Source organism: Takifugu flavidus, chromosome 19, assembly GCF_003711565.1.
Source record: "Takifugu flavidus isolate HTHZ2018 chromosome 19, ASM371156v2, whole genome shotgun sequence".
Classification (NCBI taxonomy): Eukaryota; Metazoa; Chordata; class Actinopteri; order Tetraodontiformes; family Tetraodontidae; genus Takifugu; species Takifugu flavidus.
The window spans coordinates 11712265-11734704 of NC_079538.1; the positions used below are offsets into that span (position 1 = coordinate 11712265).

Consider the following 22440-nt stretch of genomic DNA (forward strand, 5'->3'; position numbering starts at 1 on the left):
GGAAGAGACTTAGATATTAGAGCCTCGGAATTAGTTATCAGCAGGTACAATCGGTGCATCTGGGCCTTTGTTTGTGTTTTGAGGGTTTGCAGGCAGATTGATGAAGGTGATGTTGGTCGATCCGAATGTGTTTCCATAGATTTGAGAGTGTTCGGCCCTCCGGGCCCCTGAGAAACTGGAGAATGACAGCGAGCACAGACAAAAGAGGCTTTAATTGAATGATAAAGTGGTGGGGGGAGACTAAAAAGAGCATGGAGGGAGAGAATGAATAAATCACAGCAGGGATAAATAAAGAAGATAGAGTAGTGGATGCCCCGCTAGTTGTAATGTATGCCTGAGGATGAACGGCAGGGTGTGTGGGACAATAAAAGAGGAGGCAGGAGAGCGAGACGAGCGGAACGGAGGAGTGTTGTTCGCAGCCGCAGGAAAGTCGAAACAGGGAACGCTGGAGAGAGGGTGAGGGAGTGAACAAGTGAGCATGTGGGGAGGGGGGAAAAGCTGTTTTACCTGAGAGGTGCCTGAGGGGGAAAGAGATAGGAGGAGGAGGAGGGGGAGAGGGAGCGGAAGTGAAAACAGCGTGGAAAAAGATTTAAGGAGAAGATGGGGTGGGTCAGGTACATAACGCCTGGGGCCGGGTGGATGGAGGGAGACAGATGGAGAGAGTGGTGGTGGAGGAGTGGGTGTGTTTCTTGTTGCATGTGCCTTAGGACTGCAAGTGTTTATTATTTTCAATAAATCATCAGAGGCAGTGAAAAGCCTACTGGGATACATGTGTAAGGCTGCTGCTCGTACGTTTGATCCACCACTCTGAGACTCTGATTGATTAATGAAACCCCCGTATCAGCACCTGTTGTTTAAAGTCAGACAGCCCAGATTGCTGTTTGTAACATTAGAAAATCCGACTTTATTCCCATTAATCAACTCTTCTTCTCCACTGACAGGGAGACCCACGCAAGGGTCGTGTCACTGCTCTGCCCACCACATGCACCACATGCAGTTGGAGGTGACCTACTGACCTACTGGGCTGTTCTCCGAGGAGCAGAGGAACTGGTCAGAATGGTAAATTTCCCTTCTACAAAACCCACCACACGATGTGATCAATGTGATCCACTTGGCTGAGACATTAACAGAGAGAGATGTCAGTGAGGTAGCGTAGCGTTAAAGCCAACTGGAGACAATGTTGCTAATGTTAATGTTGTTAGCATTAGCACTGTGCACAAAGCATGTTAGTCATAAACAGATATAACTGTTTTTCTTGACTTTGCACTGAGTTGTAGAACATGATGGAGTACTTTTCATCTAGTCTTGGATTATACAGTCTATTTCTAAATCGCGTTTCTCCTGTAAAAACCTGTTTCCCAAGTCAAACATTTCACCCACACATTCACTTAAAAAGAGAACAACATGTTTTGCTGTTTTTGCAGCTTCAATCCTTTTTGTGCACGTTTTACAAGTGGAGTTCTGATCAGATGATGAAAAGAACAAGTGCAGGGAAATGATTAAACCACTCGTTTCCCTGGATTAATGATAACGCCGCTGATCTGCTGGGGCACCTGCCGTATCTGTTGTTGCATCTTTTCCTCCAATCCAGATTGGTGAGCAATTCATTAAGGAAATCAGATCCGACACGGGACAATCAATCAGCCAATCTGCTGCTCGGTCTCACCTGTGGTGAAATGTCTGAGGCAGGGTGGGCGGAGAGGTGGGCGGCGTGGCGAGGCCGGGCGAGTAGGGATGGTACGGCGTCTTCTTCAGGGCCTGGATCAGGTTGTGTCTGTACTCTGGATCTATAGACCAGAGGGAACCTTTGCCTATGCTCTGAAAGAGAGGAAGAAGGAGGAGGAGGAGGAGAGGGAAGGAGAGAGATGTTACTGGAAATGTTACCAGGTCCCTCAAAGCAAACTGCAAACACGGTGCAGAGGCTCCCGACACAGAGCTCAAAGTTCAGAGCCCGACCTGTACACACAGGCCCGTATTCCGCCGGGAGATGACGCTTGGAGGAATGACTATTATTAGTCTCCTTTGCCATCTCACTCAACATTTCCCTTCCTCTCTGCAGCAAGAAAGAAAAAAAATCAGCGGAGCTTTTTTCTGATTAGGACACAGGCAGACTCTTTAACTTCTTCCACTCCAGAGGCGATGACGGTGTGTATTTTTAGATCAAAGCGGCGCCTAATGAAGCTGTCGGCTCCCAATCCCAGAGAAATCAGTCTATAGATTATGGAGAAGGGCGGATTCTCTGAAGGGGTTCCTTGAAAATGCATTCCCTGTCTCCTTCTTCGACTTCTCAGCACTTTCATCTCGACATCTCAGCGTGGCGAAACCCCGTGTTTGTGCACGGCAGCGGCTGAGGGAAGTGGGAGGGGGAGGAAAGGGGAAGCTGAGATTTAAGGCGTCCCGTCTTATGTTGGGCTCACTTTAGAGCGCTCTGTGATGTAAAGCAGGTACAGGCTGCAGGGTGGGGAGATGTCATGACTGCCTGCTGCTCATTTCTGCTAATACTGTGAGGAATCTATTAGGAGGGAAATGTCAGATGTGCCAGAGCTGCGCATGGGAGCATTAATTGGAGACAGACCGAAGAGCATGTGATATCGAAGTGGGGGGGGGGAATTCACCTTTTCTCATGTTGGTGGGTCAAAAATGTGAGATGAAAACTAAGAGGTGAGTGGCATTTGTAGAACATGCAGTGCTGAAAGCATTCCATTTATTTGATGCCTGTCCTGGAACAGTAAACACCTGAAAAATACAATAAATAGATGTTGAGACGGGAGCAAAGAAAGTTCGTAGCATCAAGTGTAACGTGTATTTGCCTTGTTTTTCCGCCGCAACATTGGCTTCCTTTTGATACGAGGCTAATATGATCGCCCGAAACAGCAAACAGCCAAAACAAATTGCACACATGGTTCGTGCCGAGAAAGTCAGTGAACGCACCGCGATGCATTATTGTAAGAAAAGCCCCTTTGACAGAGGCTGTTGCAGGCAGCTGTCCCTCTCGACTCTGTTTAAAACCTACAAAGAGGTAAATGGGTCATTGTGGCTCTGCAGCAGAGGTAGTAATGGCTCAGAATCAGCAACCTTTATGCTGGAAAAGGACTGTGGCGTTCTCTTGGGACACTCATAAGAGCCATGACAGATTTAAAACAGGCAAGCAACACTTCCATTACAAATACTGTAATGTTTCCAGGATACTGAAAAACATCCAAGTACTCTCCAGGACTTTTTTTTCCTGTTCAAGGGGACCTCTGTTACAACCTGGTTCCCCACCGCTCAACTTTCTTCCTGCTTCCACTGGTTTTCCTGCACAACCATTTTTGGAATAAAACCCTTCAGAACACCATATAAAATGTTTCCAGAGTTGTCTGATATAATTAAGAATGCAAACGATCCCATCTGTGACCTCTCTGTGGCTGCATCGCCTTGAAAAAAACGACGGAATTTGGCAGTTTTTTCAAAACAGCATGTTGCAAAGTGTTGAAGTGGTTTGCAGTGATGAAATTCGCAAACTTGCTGAAATGTCACATTTAAACTGACATTCTGCGGTGGTGATATTTGGCTAAACACAGGCACAAAAACAAATAAGTAAATTGCAGCGATTAGTCAAACTTGAAAAGTTGAACTGAAATCGCGGGGTTGCGTAGAATTCGCAGGGTCATGTTAATGGTCATAATTTCACATGCAGGCTCCTTTAAATCAATTGAGTCCCAGCAGCAGAAATCCCTCATAATAATGTGATTAAAACTCTATCAGGCCTAATGAGTGATGATCAGGCAGAGCCTCCGTGGACACTCTGTCAGTCAAACGCTACTCTCACACATTGCAGCATCTGACCTTGTAAGGAGCAGCTAACGGCGCGCGCGCGTGTGCGTGCGTTGTTGACTGTCTCTTGGTGTCTGCGTCTCCGCATTAGTATGGAAGTCTTGTTAAACACGGGCCATATGTGCCGCGCTTTGCCGTGGGTGTGTGTGTGTGGCGACTTCCCTGGGGAGTGCGATATTACCCAGCATGGGCTGCTCTCGGGAGTGCTTCTATTACTGCCAGCAACGCCTCTCCTGGAGAGCATGATATTACACACACATACGCTTGCTCCCACAGAGGTGACCCCCACTGGGCCAAATTTCCCCTTGCACCTCCAGCGCGCCAGCAGCGTCTCTACATATATGTGTGTATCTGTGTGTGATCCTGCCGTCTGCCCGCATGCCAGACGATTAAATCAATGCTCTTTACAGAAAGTCCGCTGGGGCCTTTGCCTCTGCCAACCAGCCGACCAATCAAAAGAGGCCAGTCCGCAGCACCCCCGCCGGCTGACAGGCCAATCAAAGGGCGCAGCTAGCGGGAAGGGCCTGTCACCTGGGCTATAGCGAGTGGTTTCCGTGGCAACAGGCATCACCGGCACTTGGGAGTGATGAGGAGGCGAAGTGGACTTTTTTTATTTTGTGACAAATTCGAAAAAAGCTGCGAGAAGGGGGTGGGGGTGGGGGGGGGCAGCGCATCTGAGAAATCGATCGGCACGAAAAAGTGCTGCAGGTCAGAGATTGAGCTTTCAGCGGGGATCAAGTTTGATAGTGTGACACCGATTTTCAAAACAGCGCAAGGTGGCTCTCATGGCAGTTATAAAAGACTGGAGGTCTTGGCATTCACCTGAAATCGTGCTTTTAACCTCCGTTTATACAGCTTCCTCCCTCCAGCCTCTGATCCCATCTGGTCGTCCTTCACCCAAACACTCGTTTCTGCTGTTTTCGTGGCGCGTCTGCACTCCGGAACCGTCGCTTACCGTCACTAAAGAGCTGGATTACACGAGCAATAACCCACAACTCTGAACGTTAACCCCTGCTCTTGAAAACACCTTCCCCAGGGGCAGATTAAAAGCCCCCAGGGATCGCCTCAGATGTTAAATTTCAGCAATATGGAAACAAATGGACCTGAATAAATGTGTCGGTGTCACTGCAACGTTCGGTGGGTTCAATTAAGGAAGGAGCCGCGCTCACGACTGATTTGAGTAAACCTCTGTGACAATTTTTGGTGCGACCAAAAGAAAAACACAATTTAGAAAATGGCTAAAAGGAGAGACGGAGGGAGGGAGACAGAGAGGGAGAGACGATTGTGTGTTGCCAACATCTGTTTCCTGTGTTATATAAGCTGTGGGGGCCGGCCTCCCTTGGAAATGGGAGATATTAAAAAAGTCCTGCTGCTGCTGACCCCAGTGGTAACACCACACTGCCGCTACTGCAGCACTCTGGACTGTTAGCCGCTCACATCTACTCCCATTCCTCCCTTCAAACGCATCCGTGCTGTCCGCATGGATTAAATGGAACCACAAGGTAAAACCAGAGTGCACAGAACGACCATCAACAGTTGACTTGTTTCACTGGGAATGCAACTTAAAAGCAAAATAATAATAATAATAATAATTCAACCATTTGGGTTTCTTCTGATGTTCTTTGATCCCTCTTTGTAACCTCTTTCCTTCCCTTTGTAGCCTTTTATCTTCTTGAAACTGCCCACCTCACCGCTAGTTAGCTTAGCTTGATATAAATGCAATACTTCAAATTGCAACTGTATTTTCCTCAGCAGCCTTTATTTAAAATAATTCCGCCTGATGGTGCCTCCAAAACAAATAAATTCATTCCTAAGGTTTGTTCCTTGGGTGTGAGCATTAAATAGAACCCTAAAAATGAAGCAACGACCCCACATGGGCTTATGCATTTCCTTCAATCGTTTTTCTCACTATGTTTAAACAATTTATCGCACATCACCCCCCCTCCACACACACACACACACACACATACACGCACACATACACATACACACACACATTCTCAGAGTCATCTGCTTTTACAGCCTTTTTTGTTATTATGTTCAGCTCACTTATCCTTTTAATGCCTGTTTCTTTATATTCATATCCAGGAAGTGGAATCAATTGTGTTCCTACAGAGCAGCACTGAGGGCGAAATAGTTCAATTCAAGACTAAGAATGCTCACTATTTTTATACATTTGTCAACAAATCCCATTAAACGAGCAAATGCAACAGTATATTAACGTTATGAACAAGCTGCCTGGTTACCCACACCCCTGCACTTCTGTGCTGCGGAGCTTCATTGTTGTCCAAAACCTATTAAAAACACATTATTGAGTCTCACTGCTGCTGCGGATGACACAGATGAGCAAAGATTGCTGTTTATTTCAGCGAAACTGTCCATTCTGCAGCCATATTCTCTCTGGAAAGCTGCAACGATCCCCATCTGAACGCACAGATATTATAAAGAATTCCTTCATGTCCTGCCTGTTGCTGAAACGTCGGCCACGGCGCCGTGGCGGCCGGTACAGCGCAGCCATTTTCCTCCCGCCGCCGAAACTTTAATCGTAATTAACGGTGGCATCCATCAATGCATGGAGACCCGTCGTAAGCGGTTCATCCTGGCTATTACGAGAACAGAAAGTAAGTTTGGTTTCAAAAGCAGTCGTGAAATGAGATTAAAGAAGACGCACGATGCGCGGGGAGCAGCGGGCCGCCAGTCTGGTTGAGAGAAACATGGCGTGACATCACCAGAGACGTTGTTAGCTCGGTGCATTTTCATTTGTAATGCGACTTTTATCGCCAATCGAAAGAAATATGACTGTGCTCAATGTCCTGATGGACACACGCAGTCGGGCTAAAAGGCATTAAGCCCAATTGAGTTTAAGCCTGTTGAGGCACCACAGGGGTCCGTCCACATTTTCCTCCACACGCACAGATTATCGGAGGATTAATAATTCAATAGGCACGTCGGCCAGATAGATGTCCAAACAGTCGTTAAGATATTGAGTTTGCTGGATGAAACAAAAGTTCTGAGGCAGAGCGTTGGCAGCAAGGAAATTCTGGGGTGCAGAGAACAAGGAAGGTGTTGACCTTTGTTGTTATTTAGAGTGGCAAAACGTCATACGTGTAAAGAAATAAACACAATAAGCCCGACCAGAGGTCTGTTTAGCCCCCCTCATGAGGGCCCAGTATCAACTCTGGCCTCTAATCCTGACAGTCGGGCGCTGGTGAGCGAATTTGTCTCGTTTCAGTGATAAAAATGGCTGAATTTTAAAGACTAACTAGCACGTCCACCTTCAGTGCTCAGGTGTGAATTTCTTTCAATTTCAAACTGTTGTCTGTGGAGCTGGCGGTGTTTCCACCTGTGGCTGGCTCCATTAAACACGTTCAATTCCCCGCTCACTTCGCTCCCAGTGCCGTCGATCAAACTTAAACTGGTGAGCAGAAAATAACCACAAATGCCGCGAATTGGCCTTCAAAATACTGATTACACTCCAACGGCGCCCGACGCGCCCATAATAACTCGTCACTTAGCGATTCATTCCCCTGAGATGGTTTGAGCTTTAGGGATTTTCTTTTCCTTCATTTGCCTTGGCGGTATCACGTTCACGGCCGGGAAAGTTCTCTGAGGACGGCGCACCGAGAAGCCAACGTGTAGATGTTTAAATCGCGCGCCTCAGGCCTCGCCGAGCAAATGACACGTTGCAACGAGGCTCGTCTGTCATAAAAAGCAACATGTTGCACAGGACCACAAAACACACAGCAAAAGAAAATAAACCTGTCATTTAAAGAGAACACTTTAAAGCTATTGTAAAAAGGAAACATAAGGAAAACGCTGTGGATGATTAGACGCTGGTGTCCCTGAGCCGGCCCACACACAAGACAAGTTCTAGAACTTCGAACTGGAGTTCTTTTCCAGCCTTATTAGGTCTCCTTCACCAGAACCTGAAGGAAATATCCTGCTTGACTATGTCCCTCTGGCTGACGGATGGCTTATGGGAGCCGTTTAAAAAGAGTTAGACTATCGTCTTTTTGATGGGAAAGAGTTTTGAAGAGTTTTAGTCTAAATATCAGTGACATCATCACTCGACATTGACTACTGCAGCTTAAGAACTCACACAAAAAAGATCAGAACTCGCCCAAAATCGGGCCACTGTCAGTGTTCTGATGTGTGCATCTGGTTTTCTGTGAGTGTTTATTAGCAGAAACCATTGCATGCCCAATCTTGAAAACTGTCAATTAAAGGAGGGTTTACGAGCAACAGGGCGACGGCCCTGCGTCAGCGCTGCTGCAACCCGTTAATTACAGCGCCAGGAGAGGCGTGAGCTGCCCTCAAACAGGGGCACAACTCCTTAAAAACAGCACTTTAAATGGAGATGAAAGGAAAAACGCACCAGCTACCTGTGCTCTTTGTTCAATTGTGCACTTGAGTGTGTGCGTGTAAACTTGGAACAACAAATGAGATCAATTATTCTTATTTAAATGACTGATTTTGACCAAAATAACTCCAAAGGTTTTTTGTTTTTTTAACTCACTCCTGATCAGGAATTGAATTGATTTCCAGCATCTGTGGGAAATCATTCACCTTCTCTGGTTTGATTGAGAATTTTGCTTCTGGACTAATTTTAATGAAGGAGCGATGGTGAACGGGCCAAAGAGGAGCCATTAAAGTTACGGCGCCACATAAAGGCACTTTAATTTTAAAGAATAATTGGATTGTCGGTGGTAAGTGTGGTTCTAAAAATAACAAATCACACAGGAGGAAACGTCACTAATGTGGTTTGTTCTTTTTTCCACCAATTTGAGAGACAGCCCCTCTCCACACAACATGTGACTCGCTGCAGATGCTCGGGTTAAAACGTAGAAGGAATGAGAATGTCTGTCATCTCAGAGAGGTTAATTTACCAATTTACCAGATGACAAACTTGAGTGTGAGACTGAGAGAAATTACAGTTGGTCTCCGATTACTAAACTGCTGTTGTCTTTGTGTTGTGATTTCATAAGAGGCTTTGAGAAATACATCTCTTTGAATGACTGCGACTGTGTGTGTGTGTGTGTGTGTGTGTGTGTGTGTGCTGCTACAACAGTGATCTTCTGCACTGATCCAGCAGTCTGAGGGCAACAGCTCTTGTCATTAAGACATGTCATTCAGCACTGCGAGGAATCCTGTTTGTAAACAAAGCCATGGAAACGGCGAGAATCACACACTCTCACGCTCTCTCTCGCATGTTTGCACGCTACCACCGACACTGACACACACACACACACACACACACACACTTAGAGCGGGGAGCTTATTATAAACTAGTCTTCATCTTGTCATCTGCCTGGATATGACCCAGAAATACAGTCACTGGAACAAATAGGCCACTGTCGTATTAATCTCCACCTCTGCAAATTGATGGAAATCTGATTTGGTGCATTCATGGCAAACCTTGTTTCCCTGCTGTCTGTAATAACCTGTAATAACCTGTAATAACCTGACCTCCCTGTCAGAAAATCCTCCCTCCTCTTCAACATCAAATGCAACATAGAGGAGAATAACCTGGGACCTGTAAGTCAGCGGCAAATTTGAACAAACACGGAAGGGAAAAATGAAAAACCTGATAAAAGCGAATCTTTCCGTGCTGAGGTTCTCTGCAAAAGGCTCTGAAAGTTGGACTCTGACTAAAATGAGAGAGATTCTGTAATTGCAGCTTCAGATAAAGCTCGGTGCTTGGCAGGTAGAGTAGGAGTCTGCAGAGAGGTGCCCTCATTTCTACACGCGTGTGCGTCTGTTAGGCATTCATGCATGCCTGAGAAGTGTGTATGTGTTGTTTGTTTGTGTGTTAGAAGTACTGTGTGTGTGTGGGTGTGTGTGTGCGGTAGATTTGAAGGGTTAATTAGCATCCTGTCTTTAGCGGTGTGCAGCGGCAAGGAAGACAACGCGGGCTGTCCTTGCCAAAATCACCTCTACACATGCAGCTCCCTCTCTCTCTCTCTCTCTCTCTCTCACACACACACACACACACACATGCAGGCACAAAGAAAGGTGCCCACAACACAGGCGCAATCCTCGACACACGGACAGCATGTATGTATATAACACAAGCAGAGGACAACCGTCCTCTCCTACTCAGCACCTCCATGCCCATCTGAAGCTCTCTTCATTACACACACGGTGAAACACACGCACCCAAGTCAGTAAAGCCAAACCAGTTTTCCTGTTGCTACAGCAACAGCATACTTTTATGTCAACTGCAACCTAGTTACTATGGAGATATGTATACAAGAGAAACTCTGCTCAGTTGTAGTCAAGGGCCAGATGACAGCATAGCGTGCGGATATGTGCATAGAAACACACTCACACACACACGCACACGGTCCTGCTCATCCTTCATCCATGTTGTTCCACACAGACACACACATAAGGAGGAGCTCAGGTTCACACGCTGGTCAAGGAAAGCATAAAAAGCTCCCATATCCCCCAGTATAATCCCAATCAAGCTAAACACGCAAAGCTCACATTGATCCTCGCTGTTTGTCCCCCCCCCAACACCCTCGGGCAAGATGAAATCTGAAGTCTTCTGGCATCTGTGTTATTAAATCCTCCAGTATTAATTTAGCACTAATTGAGTGAGGGATTCATTCCCCGTTTACCCCGAGTCTTTAATGGAGTAAAATCTGGATAGGAAAGCCGGTATAAAGGACTGTATCGAGGCTTAAATCAAAAGCGAAAAGCTGCTCCCGCTGGGGGAGCGCATAACGTCTGAGTGAAAGAGAACTATGAAAGCAGAGATCATCAACTATTGATAAAGCTGAATCTGGTACAACTGTAGACAAAATACAGAATATGTTTGACTTCAAGTTAGATATGCCTGCAAACCACTGATAACTGTCTGTGAAATAAGTCCTAAGCACACTTAATGGGCTGTGTGTTTTAAGAGTAACATTGATATGCTAATAAACCAGTAATGAAGCATCTACCAATGACTGTCTGTATGTGTGGCGGGTCAGGCAGGCAGTGTCATATCCTATTGATTTTTGCTAGTTTTGGTTTATATTGATTTGCTAATGGATCATCTGTGTGGATTAATACCATCGCTGAAACTATTCCCAATTATTTCCACTCTTCAACAGTTTTTCCAGATTGGTTTCCACGGGATACATCTCACCCTCTGACGTAAATATTATCCAACCCTGGCTTTGAGGTGCACAAACCAAACTGGCTAAGCACAACACTCTTTGAGTGGTTCACTATTAAAATAAAGCCCAATGTGGCTACAATCATTCCCCGAGGAACAACAAGGAAGCAATAACCGGCTATGCCGGCGGCGCTGGGCAGTAAAGACAATGCGACATTCATTACCTGGCTCCGATCTTTATCCACCTTCTTGAAACACTTGTTGAGCGACAGGTTGTGACGCACTGAGTTCTTCCAGCCAGTAGGGGCGCTGGCAAAGTAAGGGAAGTGCTCCAGAATCCACCCGTAGATATCCTTCACCGGCAGCCGCTTGTTCGGCGCATCCTCGATGGCCATGAAGATCAGGCAGCTGAAGGAGTACGGCGGTTTCCGGTTGGCCCCCGCCGCCAAGTCGTACGCCGAGTGAGCGTCGCTGATAAGGGGGTCATCCGGGGAGGGGGAGGAGGAGGAGGGCGAGCGAGGATGCTGCCCATCAGAGTCCTGCAAGGGGGAGACGCTACGCAGCCCAGAGTGGCTGAAGCTGTTGAGGAGGTCGGTGCTCTCGTGGAGCCAGGACAGGCTGGTGAGTTCCTCGTCCTCGGCTTTGGAGAAAGAGGCGGACAGAGACAGGGACAGGTCAGCTGCGTCCGCCTCGGAGGCAGCCGTGGCGGCGTCGCTCTGCCGGTACGGCGGACTCATGCCCTGTGAGGCACTGGCTCCACTACTGGGGCTCTGGGCCTTCTTACTGGGGGGCATGGTGGGTCCCATCCAGCCCAGGGCGCAGTCCTGGAGATGGGGACAGGAGGAGGAGGAGAAACACAGGAATGGGGAAAAAACAAAGTCAGCTTATTAAATTCACTTTTCACATAAAGATTTTATTATCGTTAAAGGCCAAACGGTGGAGACACGCAACAAGACTGGGACCACATTCCCAATTAGTCAGTGTTAGATCTGAGGGGAAAAGTATACATCATCGTTTTTGCTCCGGGGCTTTATCCAGTTCCGACTGGGATGGCAAATTTAGTGCTTCACTGGTTGAGGAAATCTTGCCTTGTACAACTACTCTCTAATTACTAGCATACCAGCAAAGTATTGACATTACATGGGGCTGCTGTCATAACATGGTGAATGTGGTTAAAGGTCTAATAGTTGTGGGGTTACAATATTATTCCACTGCTTTAACATCCCCACAGAGGGAGAAAATGAGGTTAGGTGGAAATAAGTACAGAATAATTTTCAGCTGCTGGATTTATAACATTAAAATAGAAAAATGTAAGGCTAATTTGATTATCGCCCAGGTAGCTACTCCTATATATTCAGCATAAGGAGTATTGCAAATCATGCTCTGTATAATTTGGATTGTGGCGTGTTAGATATAGCAGAGCACAAAAAGACACCCCTGCCCTCCTCACAGGACCCAGTCTCACCTTTGTGATCGGCATTTGCAGCAAATATTCAGTTTGAAAGCAGTTCTCAACACTAAATGACCCCAAATCTGACCGACAAGTGCCCTCGTATGTGACGTTTGCTATGTTTTTAGATACAGTACATATGTGCAAATTAGTAAAACAAAATATAGCTAATTGCTCGGCGGTCACTCGGTTTCAGTAACGCGGAGATGATCACGACTGGGAGATCTGCCAAAAACAAGAGGACAATTAAAAGCGTGAGTTCAGCTCCAGCTCTAATCAGACCATTATTCTCCAAACATAAGAGCAATGATGTGCTCGTTAGACTCAGGCGGTGCCGTAATTAAACAGGACTGGGTCTGAGTACCACGCCACACTGGGAGGGCTCCCGACCAGGCCAGGATTGTTCTCTAGCACAAACAGCTGCAGCTCCAGTTAAATGTAATCTGCTTCATTCACTCAGAATTTGAGGATCGAGCTGTGCATCCCCCAAAAAATCATCAGCCCAAATGCCGACTGTTGCAAGAGGGAAAGCACGCACATGTGTGTGTACACACACATACACACACACACACACACACACACACACACACACACACACACACACACACAGTGCCATTAGTACATGAGGATTAAGCCCAGATATGTTCTATGCTGCCATGGCTCTCTAATCCAAGGTGATCGTTGGACGATCTGTCCCCTCACTCTGCTCGATTGACTGGCAGCTGTCACCCATGGCAACCCGCTGCGCCGTGACAACTGTCACTTCATTAGAGCTCTGGGTGATGTGTCGCCATGGCAACAAAGCAAAACAACTCCCTTCCCGTTCTTCTCCGTGCATCTGCCTTTTTCATCGATAACTCCGATAACGTCCAGTGTGCAGTCCTCCGCCCATCCCACTCCTCTTTGATCGCCCCTCCACTCCCCTCACTTTCCCGACAGCGTGCGCTCTCATTCAACAAGCTGTACCTGTCTGACGCGCGCCGCTGTTGCACCAATATTGACATTGAGTGTAATGAATTCAAATTGCCCCAGCGATGATGATAAGGCTGCAGCTGAAAATAGGTGTGTAATCAAAGGAATGGGCGAGGTGGGAAGGGTGTCTGACAGGCTTCTCAAAGCGTGCGTCTTTGCATTTTTTCCTTGTGTGCGTGCGTGCATGGGTGCCTTTGACAGGCTTGTCACGGTCTTTGTCTTAAGGAAGAAGGGCATCGCGGCGTTGTTCCTGTAGCGCTCCACAGATGCTTCTGATGCTCTCTTTCTCTCCATCTCCTCTTCCTCCTTGTTATGTTGCCATAGCGGCAAGGGGGCCATGAAACATTACGGCTGACAGTAAAGTCATCTCATTTTACTGTTGCTATGACAACAAACTCCTCACTGTTGGTCGGGGCCAGCACGAGCTGCCGCCCAAGCCTCGTGCCTGACTGTGTGTGTGTGTGTGTGTGTGTGTGTGTGTGTCAACATGTCTCCCATGGGCTCTCATAAAGCTTAACACACTCGCTCAGCTCTAAACAAACTTTCATGCAACTTTTACTGCGCCCCCCCAGGACCGACTGCTAAAGGACAGCGGCAGATATCGCTCAAGTTCAGACTAAATGATGCCTGCTGTGTGTGTGTGTGATTGCGACTGAACGTGTGTGTGTGTGTGTGTGTGTGTGTTGTGTGTGTGTGTGTTGTGTGTGTGTGTGTGTGTGTGTGTTAGAAGCCTCCCCACACTTGTTTGACAGATGGGACTGTGTTTCTCTCTCTCTGTCTCCTTCATTCTCTGGATCACTTTTGTGTTTGTATGCTCTGTTTTGATTTGTGTTCATCTCTGTTTGGCATGTCCACATTTGGCTGTGTGTGTGCGTGTGTGTGTTTTTTTTTTAATCTCTCCCCGTGCATGCGCCCACTGTGCGCGTGTGCATCAGGGTGTAAGCACATGCTCCATCTGAGTGTCTGTGCATAGCAACGCGATTTACAGCCGCTGTAATCTGGGCGGCGTGGCCGCCTTCTCGCAGCGACCCCGGCACCACATGAGCTCCGTTTGCACTCTGGACTTTAAAAGACCGTTCAATTAGACTAAATGGCTTCCTCCATTTGAAGCAGCATTCTTGATCGCTCCGTGGTACACTTGTCAGATTATTCCATTATTACGCTGCGGTGAATGTGGGCTCTGTGCGGCTCTGTCAGGTAACAAAGGCTGAAAATTACTATGCTAAACACTTAAACTGTGCAATAGCCCTCAATTGTCCCGCCTTATTATGAATGGCAGCCGTCTGAATGATCGGTGCATTAACACCAAAAATTGGCCAGCAGAAAGTCCTAAGTGGTGACAATTGCGAAGAGCGATTCAATGGTTTGATGAGTTACTGAGGAAACACATAAGATAAAGTCTCATTTTATCTGGGCTCTGGAAAATGGATCAAGATGGATTTTATCTTCCCATTTCCGCCATCTCCAGCATAGTTTCTATGTTAATAACATCCAGACAGGAGATCAAAAAAAGTAAATCTTCCAAACAGTAAAATCTGTTTCCAAGCCCAAATTGATGCCTTCAACTCTAAACTTTACAAAACTGTCTAGAAATTCACAGTTTTATCCAAGTAAAAGCTGCAAATAGAATCAGATTAGAACAAAAGGAGCAGCACTTTCTTATCGTCACTGCTTTTAGATTTTGAAACATCCTGACAAGATCAATAAAGAAAATTCTGATTAAAACAGGAAACTTCAAATTCACCTCTCACTTTTCCCAACATCTTTTAGCTACCTGATTACTTCTGATTTGAGTATTTCAAGCTCAACGTGCACCAACATGCCACCAAAAGAGTTTTGCACATTTCCATCAGCAGCTTTAAAAATATGCAATGCAGAACCTAATCGATAGATTAATCAATGTTGAGGAACAGCGGCTGCCAAACGCCCTGATCTCCTGCATTGCAGTCAGAAACACACTGAAGTCTTTCTTTTTTTAACCTTTCATTTTTGATGTTGTTTCTCCTCTGCTTGCCTGAACATTATTGAAGAATATGAAAGCTCGGCTGCACCCTGGGAGAATCAGAGGTGCACCATTAAAGCCAAAAGATTTTTTAAAAAATCAATATTGTAATGACCTCTGTTATCAGAAAAGAGGGTCAAAGCTCCAGTTAGAGGATTTTAATGATGTCCAAATTTGCCACAAATTAATGAGCTCTATGGGATGTAGCCGTTTGCATTGTAGGAGGAGAATAAATGTCCAAACAGTACCAGGTTTTATTAAGAATTTAACTGGTGTCTGAATAACCCCGCTGACCTTGACGCAGCCCGTAACTCTCCACAGTTTTCGTAATTGGATGCGGAGGTCAGTAGTGTTTCCACATGGGGGACAAGGTTAGCACCCTCCTCTGAGAGTGGAGAGCATGTAGGCTAATTCACGTGCTCTAATTGACGGCGTAATCGCTCAATGCTGCATTCACGCTCCCGCTGATACTCGTCTCAATCACATGTCCCGTTTACATAATCCTCGGCAGATACGCACTCCCTCTCGGCTGCGCTTGTTTTTCTTTTTCATTAGCTTTGTTTTACTCGTGCTGCCACAATAAAACCGGGGGGACTTTTGTCGGAGAGAGAAGTTGTCGCGTTAAAGAAAAAATACAGAGCAATGCAGAAAGTCTGACAATCAAAGCAGGATGGGCTGGTGAGGTGCTGTCAGCGGTGACTATGTGATCCGTCCTGGGCCTGGGTGTGCAAACACAACTATTACAACTTTGTCATTTTGATGGCAGCTCGTGACACACATGTCACATCCTCCAGCTGCTCGCTTCGCTGCCAATCTTCACTGTGTTGCCCAATAAGGGCAACACCACAAAAATAATCCCCCCCTGCCAGAGAATGGAGTAATGGTGGTGTAAGCGACAGTGGTGAATAGCAGCCGGTAGGAGTCATTACTTTGTGAAGGGCTGAACGGAACCTCCTGCCTCCTCTGGCCGCCGTGATAAAGCAGAGAGTCAGATGCACCGAGGCAAAACTAATCTGGAGTTTTGATGACAAAAGCGCGACCTTTATCCCTCCTACACATGCCGGATGGATGGAAGGAGAGAGGAAGACCAACGGAGAAAGGGGAAAAATGAGAACTCTCTCAGAGAAAGGGAAATAATAACTCCCGCTACATGTAAGTCAACACCGGTTGTCGGAAGCCTTCTGATGTTCTCCACTTTTAACCCATGAAATCAACCCCGCACACACAATCAGGGCTTTCAGGAAGCACAGCAGGAGCAATCACATCCTATATGGTCCGACTGGCTCTTCTTTTTAAGCCATCCAGGGCGGCTGAGGGATGGAGGTGGGGAGTCAGGATGTCCCCACAAGCTCACTGCTGGGCTGTTGAGACACGCGTGTGGACACGCAGGCATGCAGTGATGCACAATGGTACAGCTTTTCTATAGCACAGTGGGCTAATTTGGTCTGTGCGGGGAAGGACGATTCGCTGAAGCATGACCGAAATGATTTAACCCCCCCCAACAAGTGAGAAGGCAACCATAACTCATCCGCTTGCCTACGAATTCCACATCCAAAATGTGAGCTAGTGTCTGCAGGGACGCATGAAAATCGTTTCTGAACTACGTCCATGCTGGAAAATTGATCTAGATCCACAATTCAGATCTATAATGTCTGGAAACATCAGACCATTTCATCTTCAGTTCAAATGCCAGCCGCAAGAATATCATCTAAATCTGCCAGAGCCCTGTGAGTTACTGGTATAAATGCTCCTGTAAATGTGTCTCCGTTCCAAATATTCCTACACAGCATAAAAATGACCATTTATTGATATGCCTTCCACTGATTCTAACCTCAGTGAGAAGGAAAGGTTATAACAATTTATCCTCGGGACGGCACCAACAAACGTCAGGAGACATTACAGTGGAAAAGTGACAACGCCGACTCGCTGGTGGCAACGGAGGGAAAAGTCACATGACCGCTGAACTCAGAGATGCGTCCTCTGGTGAGGCCCTGAATGTCTGTAACGAAATTCAGGCCCATCCTTCCATTAACTGTGGAAACATCCCAGCCTGGAGCCACATCAAGGACTGACACACCGACTTTAACATCCCTGCAGCTGTGTCTTTCTTCCAGCCTCTGAACTGTGACCGCTGGCAGCTTTTTTCTTTCTTTTATTCCACCCTAACTGTTGATCAGACAAAATGTTCTATAACGTTTCCCCCAAATAAAGTAAAAACCACACGGGAAATATCCAAATCAAATCAAAAGAATGGAGCATTGAAATGTAGAAACTGGGGAAAACCTTCAGCTTTGCTTCGCGTTTCTCCTGATGGGTGATGATAGAACAGAAATGGAAGAAAAAAGATCAGCCCTCTGCTGTTCTTCTGCAAGAGCACAGACTCATAAATGTGAGGTGCTTGAAAATCAAACAGTTCCTGTGAATAATTCAAGACACCTCGAGTCTCTGTCCTCCAAAGTAGGCTAACCAACAGAGCAAACAGACATCTGTCAGGCAAACAGTGCAAGCTTGATGTGATTCACCAGCAGCCGGCGACCATGAAGTCACAATCGCCCTCGCTCTCCGAGGACGCAGGAGAGGCACAATCAGCAATACACACATGCAGAAACACAAGGTGACTTATGTCTGTGCGTCTCTCGGCACAGTCCAGGAATTGTGTTTGTATATGTGCGTGCTGGGAAGATTGGGATGGTCGGGTCGAGCTCAGGAAAAGGCCCAGAGCTCTGGTTGTCGACGGTAACAGTCATTTCAGGCCCTGGGCCCTCATGCGATCACGTGTTCACATGCTCACTCACTCTGTTGCGGGTTTATTTGATCAGTGTGACATTTGGTGTGTTATTATGTGTTCCACCACAAGGATACTGCTGCAGCTGCGACACCTCCACTGCCTCTGATGGTTCTCCAACCATTTAAACCAGTTGATGCAGAGCCCAGCACAGGCCAGAGGAATCGAGTCCAGGTTTTCCTTCTCACTCGTCACTCCTGCTTGTTAAAATGACAACCGGAGCTAAAGGCGTAAACTCGGGGACATCGTCTACGTCGTGGGCTCCAATGAGCCGTGGGGCAGAAAGCTGTAAAGATTATTGGAGTTACTGGGCAAACTAACCCCCTCCCCCCTCCCAGAACCCACCAGCGACAACAAACTGGCACTGACGCACATTCACATTATCAAGGGTCCAAATACGCTTGCCTGTACTGTGAAAAATCAGGCGTGGGCTTGGTGATCTGAGCTTGCAACATCGCATCAGTAACCAAAGTCATGGCTACACGTGTGCACGGGTGCAGGAGGCATGCACGCTCCGCCTGTCACACAGTCAGGGACACACTGGACAGCATCAATAAGCAACACCTCCTTCTGAGAATCAAGTTGGATATTAGCCTGTGAGAAGAGAGCCAGGATCCAGTTCTCCTTTAACCAAGCTGCAAAACTGGGCCACATCCTGAGGAAACATTGATCATCCATTGGCAATTTAGTTGCTTTCCGAGCTGTCAGGGGGGAAAAAAAATCCCTTTGGGTGCAACAATAAAAAAAAGGTTCTTCAAGTGGAGAGGTCTTCAAGAATCGAAAGCTGAGCCTAAAAAAAAAAAAACCTCAGTGGGATTTTGAGAGATGACTTGTGCTGATTTCAGTGTTGATCAAATGCAGCCAAATGCCAAAAAGAGCAGAAATGATTAAAAGATAAGAGTCGCTCTGTCTCTCATGTTGTCAACTGTTCCTCTACTCCTCTTTTCTTCACGCCCTCCAAGGCCTCCCTGTCTTTCCTCTCTGACAGCGAGCAGGTCCCTGCTGGCTCCCTCTGCTCTTTTACAATATTGTGGGAAAGGAGAGAGACGGAGGGAGGGAGCGAGGGAGCAAAGGAGGGAGGGAGGGAGGCTGCCAGAAACAGTACACCATATCAAAGTGGCCAGTGCACAGCCCACACAGCTTTGATAGCAGACGGGGAGGGGTGCAGGTCAGAAAAATGCACGGAGAAGGGGCTCAGTGAGGACGGGGTGATGTGTCGGGATCCCCGTGTGGAGGATAAAGTGGGGTGGTGAGTGCTTTTTCAGCTGGATGTCCTGCAGACAGAACGGAGGAGGGGGGGGGGGATTTTAGGCAGGGGTCTCTTTCCATGTGCGAACGTCTCCCTCTTCCCCCTCTGGTGTTTCCGCTTATCTTTAACAAACAGGAGCTCAGGCTCTCGGCCACTGGCCCGCAGTTTGTCCCAACAACCAAAAAACACAAACATGGCAACGACTCCTGGAAGAGCCTGTTCAGTTCCAAAGGTCCGTCCACTCAGCCTTCATCTGCTCTTTGAGCCTGCGCAGATGTGACCTCGATCAGAATCGATAAGCAAACAAGCTGGAACGCGGTTTTCTTCGCCGTCGTCAACTTGTTAGTCATGTCAGCACCGACCGGGAAGGGAGCATTTGTTCTCACTGAGGGAAGCATCAAGTGGAAGTTTTAGCAGAACCTGCAGGAGCCACAGGTTCTGCTCTGGTCCGCCTTTGCCGGTTCTTCTACACTGCTGCCGGTGATGCATCTCTGCTGATCGTCCACGCCTTCCTCCCACTCCTACAAGCTGTTTTTGACGCTGCATAACATACCTTATGTCAACCAGAGCGAACTAACAGACTCAAGCAAAAGTGCCTAATTCGTTATGAAAGGTAACTCCAGCCACAATAATGTTTAATTAGCCATCAAACTATGTAGCTATGCTGGGAACTTGCTTGACGTATGTGTCATTAACGCTTGTCTGTAAACAACCCTTTAAGACCATGTACAGGCCGGCCAGAAACCAAGAACTGGGATGCAGTTTTCCTTCAAAGTGTCTGAGAATGAGCTCAGCCGTCGGGGGGGTCAGCGGCGAGGATGTGTGGATCATGAGCTCATCCAGCTGAGATGATGATGATAAATGTCTCCATTTGGACACTTTTCAGAGACATCTAACTGGGCAAACACCTCCTGGTGTAGACCCAGAACCCTCTGGAGTAATTACATATCCCATCTCCTGGAATCACCTCAGCAAACGACCTGGAAACCAGCTGCCTCCTGCTTTAAGTACACATGCTGCATCTTCCGTGTTATACGGGTTAGAGCAGGACTTTGACTGACTCCCCTGTCGATTTTGGATTTAGAAGGTCAACAAATTTAGTGGCGTTAATGTTATCAAATCTATTTTAAGCAACTCAACCACAGAGGAGCACAGGTATGGTTTCATATGTTGGCACAGAAAAAATGGGGTCAGAACGGAAAGCAAAATAGTTCCACCACAAGAGCCAGACCACACTCGCCAACTCTATTTCTATCTTTGTGAGGACTTTCATAGACATAATAGATTTCCCAGCTCCTAACCACTAACAGTGCCCCCTTCCCGAGTAACCCTGAGCCTGAGCCTGACCCAAACCCAATTCTAACCTCCACCTTGTGCTGACAGCAATGAACCGCTGAGGGATCGTCAGGTTTGGGCTGAAGTTTCATAAGATGCCATTTGATTTTGTTGCTGTCGAGGCTGGATGGCTGCCTGGAAACTGCAGCCTGGTGTAAAAGGAATAAGTGGATTAAAACGCCAAATGTATCCTTCCTTTTGCTGAAAGAGGATCTACTGTTTTCATGGTAGCACTTCATTGCACTGTCCTATATTTGCAGCCATCTCTGCTGGTCTCCTTAGCACTGAGTTGCATAAGTCACCATACCCCCGTCTGTCATCACAGCCACCTTCTGAGGCCACGCTGGAGTCTTCCCTGCACAGTTACACAAAAACAAAACCTTCAGAGAAATGGTTGCAAATCTATTTTAAGCTGCTGCTCAGTCTGAGACGTGTTGTGCTTTGTTTAGATTTAAACAGCTCCGACGCGGAAGCCTATCGGACGACTCCTAAAGTCTGGCGGCTCTGTGGGTTTGAATGTATTTCTGTGTTTTCCTCTCATAAGCATTTATATTTGTGTAGACCTTGGCAGGCCTCCCTTGATGGAAGAGATTTTTAATCTGCACACTGGCCCAGTTTAAATAAAGGTTAAATAACATTTGGGCTCATCTACTCAATCCCGCGCATCGACCTAACAGCTTTGCCCGCCTGTGCACGCAGAGTCGACGTCATATTTTTCAACTTCCTTTCACCACATGCGCAGACAGCAACATTAGGCAGGAAAAAGGGGGAAGATTGCAAGTTCAAATGGCAAGAAGGGGAGTATGGGGTAAAAGAGAGGGCAGTTACATCCTTTAAAAGTCAGGTGTGCTGCTCGACAGCATCTGCCAACGGAATCAGAAATGAAGAATGATGGTGCTGTGATTACATGTTTAATTTAGGGGGAAGACGGGGGTCTGCCTCCATGGTTACGGTCCGCCCACATGCACAAACATGTCTGCAGCAGAAGGAAAGAGACTGAGTAAAAAGGAGGAAGATAAGAGATGACCCCAGCCTCTGGATGTGGTCAGCCATCGATCAGGTAGCCTTGAAACATTTTACTGAGCAGATCTGATGCTCGCTGCCCGGATAAACACGGAGGATTCCCCCGACTCTCACGAGAATTCCCAAAGTGCCGGGCTTAAGATAACGCACCTGGCTAAATTGCTGCTCTTTATATGACTACAATCTCTTTGTAGATATTCATCAAAGGCTGTTTCAGTCCCGATACGTAGAACACAGGAGACGGCAAACAGCAGAGCAACACACACAATGTGCTTCGTATTAAGGCCTCTGATCTTCTATCTCCAGTCCCCTGTTTTCTGCTACAATCCTTTAGCCAGGGGTGATGTGAGGGAGGAGGAGAGGAGCTAGCAGAGCTATATATATATATATGTGTATGTGTGTGTGTGTGTGTGTGTGTGTGTGTGTGTGTGTGTGCGTGTGTGTGTGTGTGTGTGTGTGTGTGTGTGTGTGTGTGTGTGTGTGGTGAAGCATCCTTGTTAGGAGGAGGTTTCTAAAGGAAAACAGAGGAGAAGCTTCTGCCCTTAAAGAATAATCTGATTTTTGATCTGAGCTGGACTTCATTTTGCTTCTGTCTCTCTCTGCAGAACTAATAGATTCAGGAAGTGACTGCCAGGGCACTTCTTCTTTTACTTATTTGTCTTCTTCTTTTCTTTTCTCTGTCGTCTCGCTCATGCTCTGAGCG

The 22440-nt window shown here is 46.9% G+C and overlaps 1 protein-coding gene across 2 annotated transcripts in view; it reads right to left on the reverse strand.

The window, feature by feature from the left end:
- LOC130515916 (forkhead box protein N3-like) overlaps window positions 1-22440 on the reverse strand; it is a 48899-nt gene that overhangs the window by 16009 nt on the left and 10450 nt on the right. For both annotated transcript variants that reach the window (XM_057016508.1, XM_057016507.1), the window contains exons 2-3: window positions 11146-11745; window positions 1667-1818 (exon numbers count right to left, since the gene is read on the reverse strand). In XM_057016508.1, the coding sequence (XP_056872488.1) occupies window positions 1667-1818; window positions 11146-11727 (734 nt within the window). In that variant the 5' untranslated portion in view covers window positions 11728-11745. The remainder of the gene's footprint in view (window positions 1-1666; window positions 1819-11145; window positions 11746-22440) is intronic.